This window comes from Mastomys coucha, unplaced genomic scaffold (genome assembly GCF_008632895.1).
Source record: "Mastomys coucha isolate ucsf_1 unplaced genomic scaffold, UCSF_Mcou_1 pScaffold14, whole genome shotgun sequence".
NCBI classification, from domain to species: Eukaryota; Metazoa; Chordata; class Mammalia; order Rodentia; family Muridae; genus Mastomys; species Mastomys coucha.
The window spans coordinates 110,406,158-110,422,321 of NW_022196896.1; the positions used below are offsets into that span (position 1 = coordinate 110,406,158).

The 16,164-nt window shown below is 45.8% G+C and overlaps 1 protein-coding gene across 2 annotated transcripts in view; it reads left to right on the top strand.

The window, feature by feature from the left end:
- The window catches only part of LOC116089262 (odorant receptor 131-2-like), a 16,972-nt gene extending 3,849 nt beyond the window's left edge, over positions 1-13,123 (top strand). The window contains exons 1-2 of one of the 2 annotated variants that reach the window (XM_031368892.1): positions 4,148-4,323; positions 12,127-13,123. In XM_031368892.1, the coding sequence (XP_031224752.1) occupies positions 12,150-13,040 (891 nt within the window). In that variant the 5' untranslated portion in view covers positions 4,148-4,323; positions 12,127-12,149 and the 3' untranslated portion in view covers positions 13,041-13,123. Of the gene's footprint in view, positions 1-4,147; positions 4,324-12,126 lie in introns of those variants that run through there. The other variant, XM_031368891.1, reaches the window with a different exon arrangement.
- The last annotated feature ends 3,041 nt before the right edge of the window (positions 13,124-16,164 follow it).

A 16,164-nucleotide genomic window follows, 5' to 3' on the forward strand; every position in this document is an offset into this window, starting at 1 on the left:
CTCCCTTCTTCCCTCCTTCCCTCCTTCCCTCCCTCCCTCCCTTTTGCTCCCTCCCTTCCTCCTTATCTTCTTTCCTTTATAAGATTACGTTATTTGCTGGTGTATGTGTGTGTGTGTGTATGCATGTATGCCGCACGTATGTCCACACGTGTGTCACCGTATGCATGTGGAGGTCAGAGAATAACTTTTAGCATTTGGTTCTCTCCTATAATGTGGCATTCGGTCATCAGGCTTAGCAGCAAGTAAGTACTTTTACCTGCCGATCACCCTATCTATCTTCTCTCTCCTTTCTTTTTCCTTCCTTCTTTCTTCCCTCCCTCCCTGCTTGCTTTCTTTTTAAAGATGTTTTCATACAATATATTTTCATCATATTCTTTCCCATTTCCCAATTCCTTCCCGGCCTTCCTACTTACCTAACTTATTGTTCTTTTTCTATCTTAACCCCTCAACATCCCCACCCCACAAAAAACAAAACAAAACAAAAACATGGAGTCTGATTTGTATTGGCCAACTACACTGTTAGTTCCAAAGCTGTTCTCCACATGGCAGTGCTGGTGACACTAAATAGAAAGACTTTGGCCAGGTAAACGAAGGATTGTTATTGATAAATAATCCCAAAGGCAGGTTTCTGTTTATCAGAAAAGCAGGTTTCCTAAAGTGGGTTTCTGTTTGCCAGGAAGCATTCCTAATCCTCCCTTCAAAGACCAACTACTTCTGGTCAGGGCACCCAGTTCCCAGTCAGTCTGGCAGCCTGCATCCACTCAGACCCCCACCCTGCTGACAGCCTGTAAAATCTGCTTGCTTTTCTGTCATTTGCTCGTCTTTCTGCCTACTCCCACCCACCACCTACCCTGAGGAGGCCTCTGCAATTTGATTTCCAATAAACCTTTTATCCCCCCACAGAGTATTGTAGTTTGGTAGTTTCTCTGTGCCATAGTTTATACTGTTAATCCCACAATTTTTTAGCCAAATCTAATGCAAGCTTTATTAAATATTGACTAGGAAGATGGATAGTGGCCAGGTCCATACCCAGGATTCCCACACAATGGCCAAGAATTACTTTAGTTAGGTACTTATAAAGGCAAAACCCACAAGGGCACATACTTTCTGCCTTCAACCAATAGGGGGCAAGCATGGGTTCTGACATACTTCCTGCCTACGTGTGATCAAGTCCATACCGTGCAGTTTGGGCAACCAACCTTGTTTACAAAAATGAAAACATGTGGTTTGTTATCCTACACAAACAATGGCCCCCAGCATTCCAGGAAGTTATCTGTCCCTGGGCAAGTGGGGCTCACAGGTTAGAGGCATTTCTGTTTTATAGATCTTTTATCCACAATAGTGTAAACTTAAAACATAACTTTAGCCCTCCCAAGTAATGTATGAAGGTTCACATGTGTGCATGTGTGTGTATATAGGTTTGCATGTGTGTGTGTGTGTGTGTGTGTGTGTCAAATGTTAGGTAGCTGGGCTTGCTAACGGTCTGGAGACAGCTCACAGAGGGCCTCTGCCTGAGCAGAACAGGCTTTTAATTGCTGAGCCATCTTTCCTGCCCCAGAAGTTGTTTTTGTTTCTCTTTGTTTCAGTTTCTTTTGAGACAGAGCCTTGTTATTGGCTTACACTTGCTTCTAGCTCATGATTCTGCTGCTTCAGAGATTTCTTGAGATGCTCAGATTACAGATAAGTACAGTTGTGCCCATCTTGAGAACATTCTTCTTTCCCCTTGTTTTAAATTTATTTATTTTTATTTTATGTGTGTGAGCGTTTTTTGTCTGTATATATGTATATGAATCATGAATGTGCAGTACCAGAGATGGCCAAAAGAGGGCACCATATACCCTGGAACTAGAATTACAGATTGATGCTAACTGTCGTGTAGGTGTTGGAAATCAAGCCTGAATCCTTTAGAAATGCAGCCAGTGTTCTTAACCACGGAACCATCTCTCTTGCCCCCTTGAGAAAGTTTCTTAAGGTCTTAATTCCATCTTTTTTTTTCTCTCCCTCTCTCCCTCACTACCTAAAGCTAGTTCTTTTGTGGTAGCAAGATGCTGATCAGTAGGGTTGAGGACAACCTTTTCCAGACCTAGAGGGATGTCTCTCCTCATCCAGCAGGCTCTCAGGCATCCCTCTGATTGGATCATGTGCTTGCTTGTTTTGTTGAACTTGGGATCAGACCCAGTCTTTATGAAAGCTAAGCAAATTCTCTACCATAGAGTCATGCTCTCTCCCCTCCCCCAGCCTCATCTTCCTTCTTTCTCTTCGTGTGTGTGTGTGTGTGTGTGTGTGTGTGTGTGTGTGTGTGTGTGGGTGTGTTGAAACAGGGTTTTCTTTGTGTGTAGCCCTGACTGTCCTGGAACTTTCTCTGTCTGTAGACCACCAGGCTGGCCTTGAACTCAGAGATCTGTTTGCCTTTACCTCTCGAGTGTTGGGATTAAAGGCCTGTGCCACCGTCACTGACTCTTCCTCTTTCTTATTTGAGTCAGTATTGCACTGTACAGCTTAGATCAGGCTGACCTTGAATTTAAGATCCTCTTGTATGAGCACCAGTGCTTACTTACCAGGCCAAGGTTGCCTGATATGGCCAGTGAGAAATGAATCGTGGCCAGGCACAGGTTGGAGGAGTCACAGCAAGACTGAGGCTGTGACAAGTTTATGGCAAGTAATCAGACTCTTTATACCCGTATCAGAAACAAAATATAATGGCAGCTGAGAGGAAGAATACAATGGTAGCTGCTAAGATACAATGACATTTGCAAGCTATAGAGGGCACACAAGATTAGTGTCTGGGACCAATTGTCCTGTCAATCAGTCTATATGCTTCATTGACTTCTAAGGAACACAAATATCTTAGTTTGGGTTGTATTGCTGTGAAGAGACACCATGCCCATGGCAAGTCTTATAAAGGAAAACACGTAATTGGGGCTGGCTCACAGTTTCAAAGGCTTAGTCCATTAATTATCATCATGGCAGGAAATAGCAGTGTGCAGGCAGACATGGTGCTGGAGATAGAGCTGAGGGTTCTACATCTTGATCTGCAGGTAGCAAGGAGAGCCTCTGTGCCCCACTGGGAATAGCTAGAGCATGGGAAACCTCAAAGACCATCCCCCAACAGTGACACACTTCCTCCAACAAGGCCATACCCACTCCAACCAGGCTATAGCTCCTAATAATGTCACTTTCTATGGGTCAAGCATTCAAACCTATTAGTCATACCTATCCAAACCACCACAACACAGAAACAGAGGTGGCCTGAATATGTCATTGCTTGAGGGACTGCCCCTGTTTCAGGAACTGAAAGCCACACAGTGCCCCAGGAGGCACAGACTTCAACCTGAACCACCTATGATGTATTGCACCTCAAACCAGCTGGACCAGGCCTGCTCCATGATTCCTTACACTCTTGCTCAGCCTCCTAGGACTATAGATATACATGACTGTAGCTGGTTAATCATGTGTGCTTTAACATCATTTATAGATTGGCTTTGGTCTAGTAATTCTGGTCCCCCAAACAAATAATGCTTCCGTACTATATCTTCTACTGGAGATGGGGATGGGAAAAATATAGCAAGATCCCTGGGTGTTCACTGATGGGGTAGGATGCAAAGGATGCGGAGACTTTTCCTTGCTTATGTAAAAAACAAAAGAAAGCCCCACAGGATGTCATGTCACTTGCCCTCCATGCTCATTGTCAAATGGGGACTCTTTTTCATTTCAAATGGGGAAGTCTTTTTCTTTAAAAAATGCTTATCATCCGTATTTTACATTTTTTTTTGGACAACAGCCTGTTACTTGAACAACTTCAAAGAGAAAGGCTATGCCTCTGAGGGAAAGCTGGTAACAAATGCTTGTGGGTTTCAAGTAGAGGTCTTGGCAAATGGGAAGTAGTGGCCAAGCCTTACAGAAGCTCAGAACTGCCTCTCTCTTGTCCCGGTTACAACATCTCTGTTGTATTTCCCCTGTACTAGTGTGGGGAAGTCATTTCTGCTTTCTCCAGAGACACCCCTCTTAGTCTTCTTTATATACCACAGAGTGTGTCCTGAGCCTAGAAAGGACACAGAGGCCATGCGCATCATCAGCGGGATACGAGTGCAGAAGTGAAGGAGCGGCTTGGTCCTCCACTTCCTTGGATAGAAGGTGTGAGTATTCTTGGCTGCAGACCTGTGGAAGTGGCTCCCGGGTCTGATGACTCAGGGAACTTGGCTCCAGCGGTGAGGGACTGTCCATTGGGAGTTCTTCCTAGGACTTGCTGCCATTTCCAATACCTCTTCCTGGAAGACACACTCACTGGTGGCTGGACTGGTAGAAAGGATCTCTGTTGGTAAGGTAAGGTGTCTCCTGTCTGACCCGCACTGGACGTCTCATTTTGATTTCTACTTGATGCTGAGTCTCAGCTCTAAGGTGTTCGGAGCTGACCTGACCCTTCTGGAGTCATCTTGCTGAGATGAACTGGCATTTTACTGTCATTTTGAAAGTCATACTTACCAAAAGGATTGGAATTCTCCAAGCTGAACTGTTAAGGCGCACTGGAGTCAGGGGGAAAGCCATGCTGGGGAGGAAGTGAATCGTTTCACGTTTCTGCCACCCCCAAGCGGAAATGCCACCAGAGTGAAGACCTTGCCAGCCTTGCTGGGTGTTGTATTTGTAGCATCTAAAATAGCCAAAAGTGCCCGATGGTGGTGGCACACGCCTTTAATCCCAGCACTTGGGAGGCAGAGGCAGGCAGGTCTCTGAGTTTGAGGCCAGCCTGGTTTACCAACGTGAGTTCTAGGACAGTCAGGGCTACACAGAGAGACCCTGTCTCAACAAACTGAACCAAACCAAGCCAAAAAAATATAATAGTCAAAAGGATTCATTATTTGATAAGCAGAAGGCTAGCTTGCTGGATAACTAAATCTTTATATTTTTCTAGGGTCATGTTCTGTGGGGTTTCTTTAAAATTTTTTTAAAAAGTAATTCTTATATTTATCTATCTGTGCTACGGTGTTTGTGAATCAGTTCTCTCCTTTTACCTAGTGGGTCTGGATGTCAGGCATGGCAGCAAGTGCCTCCACCTACCATGAGCCATCCTACCATGTTTTGTTTTATTTATTTGAGACAGGGGCTCATGTAGCCCAGGTTGACCTTGAACTTACTATGTAGCTGAGGATAACCTTGAACCCCCAGTCATCAGGCTGCTGAGATTACAGACTTGTGCTATCCTGTCTGTTTTTATATGCTGCTGGGGGATTGAACCCATGGTTTTGCACATGGTAGGCAAACACTGTACCAAGCAAGCTCCATGCTGCCTCTCCGATGGGAATTCTCTTCCGACTCTCCTAGGAAGACTAGGTTTCCACTGAGGTCTCAAAGCACTAGAGTTGGGGCAGCCACCACATTGACATTTTCTCTTTTCTCCCCACCCCCTCCCCTGGAAGACTGTATAATTATAGAAATTGCACCATATATATATAATTTACATACATATCATATATATATATATATAATTTCTATTTACTTTGAGATGGGACCTCACTATGTAGCCCATGCTGGCCTGGAACTCTCAAGCTGAAAATCAAGCTAGCCTCAAACTCACCTGTATCTGCCCACTCCTCCCTTCCCCCGCCTCTGAGGGCTGGGTTCTAGGTGTGTGCTGTCATGCATGGCTTGAGCTTCATTTTAAAATGGTTCTAGGTGCCTTTCTCAGCAAAGCTAAATGTCCCCAGCGTTGAGATGACAAGAGCTTACCACCGTGTCTGGCATTCTGACTTGGGTTCTGGGGATCAAACTCATATTTTCACACTGACTGAGCCATCTCTCCAGACCCCTGGGATGTGAGATGTGTTCTAGGTAGAAGTATGTAGAAAAAGGATGGCAGCCTATTAAAGCCATGCGCCTCTAGAATAACACGCCTGGTGAGGAGACAGATCACAGATCAAACAAAATTCTGATCAGAAGAAGAGGAGAAGGAAGGTGGTGTTTGTGAGAAAAGGCAGGCGTCTCGGAGAGGCTTGTGAGGGGATGTGACTTTTCTGCTCTTTGAAATCAGCACACATCCCTAAGGATGCCTGTGGCTTCACTTGGACCTCGTGCTACCTCTCTGAGTTGTCCCCAGACGGCTAACAAGCACAACAAATGCTTGGTGCTTAGCAGTGGCTAGCTCCCTCCCTCTCCTCCTGCTCCCTGTAAGACAAGAGGGGGGCAGAAGCTTCATAGTGGGGTGAATTTTTTTTCCTTTACAAACCAGGACTTACTTGTATGCCTTAGGCTGGCCTCGAGCTCTCCTCCATCCCCCTGCCTCAGCCTCAGTGTTGTGATTGTACCAACAGTGATTTTCAAATTACTATAGAAGCCCCGTGTACTTGCTTGGATCCCCGGCTCTTCAGAGTCAGTGGTAGGAGGATGGATGCAAGTTCAAGGCTAGCCCGGGATGTACAGCAAACACGGTCTTAAAAAAACCCAAACAAACAAATAAACAAACAAACAAATTAAAACAAAGTAAGACAGAGACTAAGGAAGAAAGTGTACAACAGGAGAGATATACTTAAAGGGAAGGGGTCATGTTGGCTGTAGAAGAAGACTCCAGGAGTCATTCTAGAACAATCTGTTCTCTCCGTTGTCCCTCTTCAATAGATTTGAGCAAGGGGCATCACTTCTGTCCTCGCTCTCCACACACGGCTCTCCCTCACTAGTGGTGAGTCAGATACTGGTCCTGACCTTGGTGGCAGACACTGTCCACCTGATCTTAAAGAAAGGCCCTCCCCCTCCTCTGAGTTCACCGTGTTTGCCCCTTCAGGAATCCCCATGTGTGGGTTCCAGGAAGCATACATTTATTTATTTACTGTCTGTAGGTGTGCATGGGTGTGCCATAGTACATATGTGGAGCTGAAAGGACAACTTGGAAGAGTCAGTTCTCTCCTTCCACCATATTAGTCCTCCTGGGGATCGAATTCAGGTCTTCCTGGCTTTGAGGGCAAACTCCCTTACCCACTGAGCCCTCTTGGATGCCTGAGTTCTGGAAGGCTCACTGACCATGGGAAGCCACTCTCTAGAAATAGGTAGAAGCTACATTAGTGCACTTGAACTTCTCTTCCCAAGTACAGACTGGATGCTAACAACCCAACCCCCACATCATATCTGATGCTGGATTGGTGTGGTGGGGGGCGGTCTCAGGGCTAGTGTCCTCTGAGTCTGCCCTCCTTGGCTTGCAGATGGCTACCTTCTTATCTCTTCATAGGGTTATTTCTCTCAATGGGACACCCCTGGACTCTCTTCATGTCCTAGTCGCCTATTCTTTAAAGAATCAAAGACTTGGGGCTGGTGAGATGGCTCAGTGGGTAAGAGCACTGAGTACTCTTCCGAAGGTCCTGAGTTCAGATCCCAGCAACCACATGGTGGCTCACAACCACCTGTAATGAGATTGGATGCCCTCTTCTGGTGCGTCTGAAGACAGCTACAGTGAATTACGCCGGAGCGAGCAGAGTGGAAGGGAGCAGGGCCAGCAGAGGTCCTGAGTTCAATTCCCAGCAGCCACACACATGATAACTCACGGCCATCTGTACAGCTACAGTGTACTCATACACATAAAATAAATAAAAATAAATCTTTAAAAAAAAAAGAATCAAAGACTCCAGCCAGACTAGACCAGGCACTGGAGGATTCAATATATGAAATTTGGAGGAGTGTAAGTCAGGGTACAATACCTGCTCAGATACTCAGCTTTTTAAAAAATGTGTATTTGTTTATTATGTATTTATTTGTGTGTGTGTGTGTGTGTGTGTGTGTGTGTGTGTGTGTGTAGGTGCTTGTACTGTGATGTACATGTGGAGGTCAAAGGGAAGCTTTCAGGAATCTCTTCTCTCCCTTTTCTGTGTGGGTCTGGGCCTTGAGACTCGCAAGTAAGCACCTTTACCCATGAAGCCATCTTGTTGGCCCTCAGTTTTCCTTTCCGAGCATGTAATTAACTATGGTGCTACTTTGAGAAAAACAAAAACAAAAACCAACCCACGAAACAAACCAGAAAACCAAAACTAAAGGAGTCACAGTGACCTAATATGGTCTCAGAGACCAGAAGAGGCTGAGTTCAAAGCTCTGCATCAGCGCCTCATCTGACAGAGGGATTGGAATTGCCCTGCTCTCAACTGAAGTGTGCAGTTCAGATCTGTTAAACGGCCATCATCCGTGGCTGGGGCACCAGGGGCTGGAGTACAGAAGAAGGTCCTAGAGGCACACTGCCCCCAGAAATCCTAGAATCACTGCCAGGGCCTGGCTACCTTCAGCCTGCTCTTCTTCCTTCTCTCTTTTTTTTCCTTTCCTTTCCTTTCCTTTCCTTTCCTTTCCTTTTCCTTTCTTCTCTTTTCTCTCTCTCTCTCTCTCTTTTTTATTTTTTATTTTATTTTAGCAAGGATAGTATTGACATAACAGGTTTGTTGTGTGGTCTGGGGAGCTCAGTGCTTCCTGAAGCTGCCCCGACAGGAAACAGTCAGAGGGGTATCATTGGCTACAGTGTTTCAGTGGGGTATCATCTGCTACAGGGTTTTGTACATGTCATTGCCTCTTTTTTGCTTCTTTCCAGTCTAGGCTTTCTTTCTTTCTTCTTCTTCTTCTTTTTTTTTTTAAAAGATTTATTTATTCATTATATGTAAGTACATTACAGCTGTCTTCAGACACACCAGAAGAGGGCATCAGATCCCATCACAGATGGTTGTGAGCCACCGTGTGATTGCTGGGATTTGAACTCAAGACCTCTAGTGCTCTTAGTCACTGAGCCATCTCTCCAGCCCCCCTCGAGTCTAGTCTTTACCCTGGGTTTCATCTGAAGCCCACTATCCACTGAGCTCTTTGCTCAGAGGTCAGAGGAGTGGGACATCCTCTCAGCTCAAAGCCCAGGGCCTATGAGAAGAGTAAGACGATGGTTGCCATCTGTGGAAGAAAGGACCTGCGTATTTACTCCAATCCCCCAGCATACCCTGCTGCTGAATCCTCCAATCCCCCAGCATACCCTGCTGCTGAGTCCTCCAATCCCCCAGCATACCCTGCTGCTGAACCCTGTTGCATACATCTCTGTATCCATCCCTTAGCGGATGGGCACCTAAGGTTGAGGGTGCTGGTTGCTCTGTACCAGGACAGGTGCTCTGAGTCACATCCCGAGGACGCTCCTTATAAGGAATCCATACTCTCTCTCTAGCCACTGCTTTGACTTAGCTGTTTCAAATCATGGTGCAATACACACAGGAGCACAGGCATCTCGGCAGTATGCTGACTGAGGGGCCATTTGGAGCCAGCTATATTTACTTTTTTTTTTTTTTTTTTTTTTTTGTGAGGCAGAATTTTATGTAACCCAGGTTGGGTTGGCTTCCAACTTGCTGTATAGCTGAGGACAACCTTGAACACACGACCTTCCTGCCTCCGTCTCCTAGGTGCTGGGGTTACAATTACAGGTCGCATGGATTCTATATAGCACAGGGATGAAGCCCAGGACTTTGTGCCTACCTGGCAGTCTCAGCTCTACCAACTGAGCTACACGCTCAATCTTTCATGTCTTTTTTTTTTATTGTATTTTCGAGACAGGGTTTCTCTGTATAGCTCTGGCTATCCTGGAACTCACTCTGTAGACCAGGCTGGCCCCAAACTCAGAAATCCACCTGCCTCTGCCTCCCAAGTGCTGGGATTAAAGGCGGTGGCCTTTATGTCTTTCATGTCTTTTGTCTTTCATGTCTATACAATCCGGACAGACAGACATCTCTGGCCAGATGTTCTGTGCCTTTTTTTTTTTTTTTTCAGAAGATTGGCTGGTTCTGATTTTGTCAGGGAATTCTGAAGCTATAAGAATTCACTCGTCTTTTAGCTCCAAAGGCTTATTTCAAAACTGAAGCTTTGGGCTGGAAGACAGCAGATGTTCCTTACTTTAAAATTTCAGAAAAAGGACCAAGCCCTAAGAACTGCCACTAAGTAGGTTAGTAGATGAAGCTGAGTATTTGGGCCAGGTTGCCAGAGCTCTTGATATGCAAATGTACCTCAGAGAAGGCATGCAAATCAAGGCGGGGAGAAATGGCGGATCTTCCTCAGGGTCTCCTAATTAGAGCAATGGCGGATCTTCCCCGGGGTCTCCTAATTAGAGCAATAAAGCCTTCCTTCCTTTCTTCTGCAGATTTCCAACTCCAGTCGCATAAAGTGTGCTAAGTCGCTCTCCCGCTCTGGTGGTGCTGTCCACACAGCCTATCCCCACGTGGCTGGGCTGCCTGTCTGCCTCATCTGGTCTCCACTTCAGATGTGTACCGTTCTTGATTTTACTCATGTGTGTCCCCTTGCTTACAAAATGACACATTATCTTCTGAAAGTTGTGGGTGTGACTCTACCTCGGCCCCGAGCTGTTTTAGTTTGCTTGGAACCTGTACTGTTTTCTCTCCCTTGCCCACACACCTACCCTGCTTCACTCTAGACATCCTGAGAGCCTGGATTCAAGCCTCCCTTCAAGCCCAGAAGCGTTCTCTAACTGCAGCCAATCAGGGCAGCCTGCTTTGATTTCCCACGCTGCCCCTGATTTTCTTACTGACTGAGTAAATAAATAAAGCTACACGCGGTGTCTTTGGTGCCTCATTATTTGATTAAATGGAATCTGCATCAGCCATTGAACAATAAGTTTCGGTTGGCCGGGTGACTGTTTTACCATCTGTCCCCAGCACTGCTCAGGATTAGACATTGTCTGTGTCTGTGCTCAGTAAAAGCCGGTTGGGAACAATGACAAAAACAGTTGATTTATGTGCTAAACGTATCAGACAAGTGAAGAAACCTGCAGTCCCTTGGTCTCACCAACAGTAGTTTCCCAGAAGCTAGGGGTAGGGCTCAGCCATGACAGCGTCTACAACCACATCCATTTGGGCAGGGTCAGGAAGAACCATTCTTTAGAATTTCATTCTATGGAGTATACAGCTACTGGGCTTGGAGTCTTGGAACACACTCAGCTAGAGCCCTGATCATGGCTGACTGCCTGGCTCACATGGAATGGAGCAGGTGTGCGCCCAACGTGGGATACTCCAGGCAGGGACAGGAAGGCCTGCTGAGTAGGGTGGAGGAAACATGGAGGGCTAGCTGGGACTCTAGGCAAAATGAAGGGTGGCAAGTTAGGATCAAATACAGAGAACGTAGCTCTTCAGTGGGGTATGGTTGGCTATGGTGAGCCTTGGTGCATGTGCGGTGCTGGGATCAAACCTAGGACTTTGTACGTGCTAGGTGAGCACTCTGTTAACCAAGCCCCATTCCCAGGCCCAGGTCTTTATCTCACCATAGGTTTCACCATCTCCCAATAAGGCCATCCTGGGGACTAAGCCTAAAAGCACATGGGCCTCTGAGGGATTCTTAAGCCTTTAGCTTTCCCAAGCCTCGTTTTCTCATCTGGAAAAGATACATAATCAAATCACTTTCTGAGACATGAAACACCCACCAGGGAACTGAGAGGAATACTATGAGAATTGTTTCCCTCCTAGAAAGTACCCAGGAAGTGGCATCTGGGACTGTGGCCTACCATGGTTAGCCTCCTCCTGTCTTAGGGACCTACAAATGAGTGAAGGCCCTGCCCTAAATAAGTTGCTTACCTGCCTTCCAGCCCTGCCTTTAACTCTTGCCTTGGATCATGCCTAACACAATGTCATTTGACTTTATGTTCCTGATGGAAAAGGACACACAGGCACTAGCTCTCTGTGTAAGACCTTGGCCCAAACTTGAGCCGTTTGATCACTCAAGCTGATACATCTTTTTTGATTTTTTAAAATTATTTATTTATAAAGATTTATTTATTTATTATATGTAAGTACATTGTACCTGTCTTCAGACACTCCAGAAGAGGGCGTCAGATCTTGTTACAGATGAGCCACCATGTGGCTGCTGGGATTTGAACTCAGGACCTTCAGAAGAGCAGTCCATGCTCTTAACCACTGAGCCATCTCTCCAGCCCCCCCTCCAGCTTTCTTTTTTGTGACTTACCCAGATGCCCCTTGCCTAATTAAAATAAGACCTGCATGATGCTGTCTAAAGTCATCATCCCCTTGCAGAAGGCTCTGTCTAGTCCTTGTGCCTGAACACAGATCAGAGCTGGAAAGCACACAAGGAGCTTCAGGCAGAGTCACCCATTTCAGTCTTTCTCTCTTCCAGGAGCCAAGCCAGCCCTGAGGACCATGAACTCGTCTTCTGAGCATTGCAACATATCTGACTGGCTGAGGCTAGAGGCAACTGTGAAGGCATCTGTGTACGTGGTGGCTTTCTCAATCGCCACATCGATCACCGTTGTCATTATCACAATAGTGTCGCAGAGTTTGCAGCTGAGGAAAGAGGTGCGGCTGGTCCTCCTCTGCCATCACCTGCTTTGTATCTCCTCCTACTGTGGCCTGGGGGTCATCTTCCAAGGAATGCGGGCCTTGCTGGCCAATAGCCCCCTTCTCCTGTGCTGGCTGGTATTTGGGGCACAGCTAAGTGTGGGAGACGGGATCCTCCTCACTCTGACCTTGATGGCTCTCAATACTTACCTCGCTATTTGTTATCCACTGAACTCTCCATCCTTTGTGGATTCTGCTAAGTACAGGATTCTAGCTGGGACTTGGACCACCGTTATACTCAAGAATGTTGGCTTATTCCTCATAGAGGGTACTAGCCCTACTCCAGCCTCTGTTTTCCAGTCTGCCCCGCTCTGTCCTGTGATTCTGAATGGTATGCCTGCCAGAGTCATTGGCATGTTTTCCCTTGCCTTTCTTTTATCTGTCATTCTTGTGAGTTACTGTCTGATATACCGAGAAGGGAAGCGGGCTGGCCATTTTAACAGGTCAAACATCAAGGCCCGGAGAACTGTCCTTGTTCATCTACTGCAGATAAGCTTACATGTAATACCTATCTTGGTCTTCATAGGTTTGGGAAAGCGGTGTGGGGTGTTTTTCTTTGCTCTCAATCTGGCGGTTTTTGGTATCTTCGCTTTTGCACAGTGCTTCAACCCTTTGGTTTATGGGCTCCGCCACAGAGATCTGCAGAGCAAACTGTACCTGTGGCTGTGCTGTCGGAAGAAGCTGCTGGCTTAAAAAGGAGGGGCTGGCTTAAACAAAAATCCAGCTCTTGGGAGTAACTCCAGGCTTAATGGATGTGTTAGCTAGGGCTGGGGACTTGACTTGTGTTAAACTGAAAATGGTTGCCTTGATTTGGTTTTGAAATTACTTCAGACTTCTCTCCCATACCTCAGTAAAACGAGCTAGTGCCTTTAACTCTAAACCCAGATGAGCATTTGTGATGGCCTGCCCTACTGCATCCATAGCACAAAGGGAGTAGTAGCTGCAGGCACTGGGTACACACACCCTGACAGCTTTGTCAGGAGAAACAGCAACACAATGTCTTCTACCTCCTTTCATCTTCTATATGTCACCTCCTTGCCTGTAATTGGTGGGACCTAACAGGCTACTGAGACCCTAAAAGCAAAGGAGTCTGGGAAGTGTAGTTCTTAGTGTTACGGATTTGACAGTGTGGGAAGTTACTTCACTAGAGGGAATGAGTGAGAAGTGAAGGAGCCATCCCATGAGCCCTTCTTACTATACACAGTTTTATTTACAGATTATAATGATATCAGAGATGGCAGGCATTACGTTCCCCACACTATGCAAGCCCTTTACACTATGTCAAATCCTCACAACAATTTTGTAATTGTTCTTGATTTTACAAATGAGAAAAACTGGGGTTGAGAGAAGACTTACCTGAGTCTAGGAGGCTCTTAATCTTGCAATTCTCATAACTTTTTTTTTTTTTTTGCATATTTTTGGCACAGAGTAATCACTTATCTTAAGAAATTAAAAAGGATTCATAGTTTTAGATTTTTCAAATCCTACTTCTAATATGGGTTCTTAAATGCTTTAACCTCCCTTCTAGCCCACCACCCACCAGAGGTAGTAGAAAAGAAAGGTTATTAGGATACGGGGCTATGGACCTGTTTAGAAATTGTTCTTTGGAGCAAATCCCATTTGTGTTGTCAGGAAATAAGCACTTCAATTCACAAGGAATCATCAGTGGCAGCTCGATCCATTCGCAAACACTTCATGAACTACCAGTCGGCAGTGTCGAGATAGCACTGCTGTTGAATCAGCAACAGCGGCATGACCTAGCAGAGAGAGCCAGGCCTCAGATGAGTCAGCATGAGTCAGCAGGAGGAACCAGGACCACCAGGGACGCCAGGAGAAGTTCTTTGCCATGCCGCTCTCAACGAAACAAAGATCAGCCAAGACCAAGAAGTCTTGCAGAGCTAGCTCTACAAGCAAGCTCCTCTCGCAGACTGTTGAGTCCTATTAATACTCCCTCCAAACATCACATGTCCTCCATGGGTCTTGCCTCACCATGTGAATCTGTCTTAGCAAACCTCCACGTGAGTCTTTATCAGCTGACATCACCGTGCCAATCGGCGGAGTCCACAGAAGCAGCAGGAAGCCTCTAGCACACCACCAGAAGTTTTTTTTAGTGTGTTTCCTCTCTGGAGTCAGGACAAAGATCAATAAACAGTGGTAAGGTGTACCAATCCCACCCAGCGCCATCTAGTGTCCATTTGGTTCTTCTTAACATCATGAGTCCTTTCACATGTTTGCTTTAGCAAAACATCCTTTCACCTGTGTCTGCTCCAGAAAAACATCCTTCATGTGTTTGCCCAGCAAAGCACCATCTGACCCAACTGACTTTCCAAAGGAACCAGAAGTTTCCACTTCAAGAATTCTCTCTCTCTCTCTCTCTTACTGTGTGTGTGTATGTGTGTGTGTGTGTGTGTGTGTGTGTGTGTGTGTGTGTGTGTGTATAGGCCAGTGGACAACTTTTAGGCCTTGGTTCTGTTTTCCTCTTATGTAGGTTTCTTTATGTGGTCATCAGACTTTCAAGGCAAATACTTTACCTGCTGCGCTATCTTGGCAGCTCAATTTTTTCTTTTCTTTTCCTTTCTTCCTTCCTTCCTTTCCTCTTCTTTCTTTCTTCCTTTCTTTCTTTCTTTCTTTCTTTCTTTCTTTCTTTCTTTCTTTCTTTCTTTCTTTCTTTTGGTTTTTCGAGACAGGATTTCTCTGTGTAGCCCTGGCTGTCCTGGAACTCACTCTGTGGACCAGGCTAAACTTTTTCATTTTTAAGAGACAAAACAATTATTTGAGAAAGCCAGATCTCGACTCTCCGCTTTGCTTTGGGTCTGGACACCAGGCTATGGAGGAGACCCTCTTTCTTATTTCTTGTCCATTACTCTGACCACATTCTACCATCCTTGTATCAACCTTACTATCAGATGCTAGAGCTTCTGTGTCCTGCCTACACTCTTCAAGTGTTTCAAGTTCTCCTCTTCCTCCATCTTCTCCTCTCAGCTTGCGAGACAGAGTACCTGTACATGCCAAGCAGGTATTCTGAACTACCTTCCCAGTCCTCGGCTGCTTGTCTCTTCTCTGGGTGTTTAGACTAAGTTTGCTTCTTCCTGCACCCCCCAATCCTATAAGCAAAGCTTCACCATTTCCAGGGCAGGCTCTAGATCTTATTTCCTTTGCCTAAGGCAGCAGTGCTTAGCAGTAGCCAGCAGTATTTAACACAGTGCCTGGTAGACTTTAGGCACTCATGATGAAAGAAAACCACTAACTGGAAAGAGGTGTATTTCTGCAAACTCTTGCACCACAAAAGCTAGGCTCTTTGCATGGACATAGTAAACACCTTGAGAATAAAGAATCCTTTAGGGCTGGAGAAATGGCTCAGCAGTTTAAGAGTACATACATATTGCTCTTGCAGAGGAACCATGAGTTCAGCTCCCAACACTCACAGTAGGCAGCTCTAGAGGACCCAACACTATCTCACAGGTGCACATATCCACTTACACACACATAATTAAAAATTGTTTCCTGATTTTCTCTGCAACCATCAGGTCCCAAACAATGGCCTGGAGACTCATATTTATTATGAATGCCTAGGCCTTATAGCTAGGCTTGTCCCCAAGTGGCTCATAACTTATTAACCAGTTTATTCTATTCTCAGTTCTGCCATTTAGCTTGTTAGTTACCTCTCCGTAGTCTCAGCCTGCGTCTTCCTCTGTGAATGAAAGAATGGTGAATCCTCCTGCATCAGACTCTCTCCCAGAGTTCCTATCTCTTTCCAGAAGTTCCTCCTTCTACTTCCTACCTTTGCTATAGGACATTAGCTTTTTTTTTTTTTTTT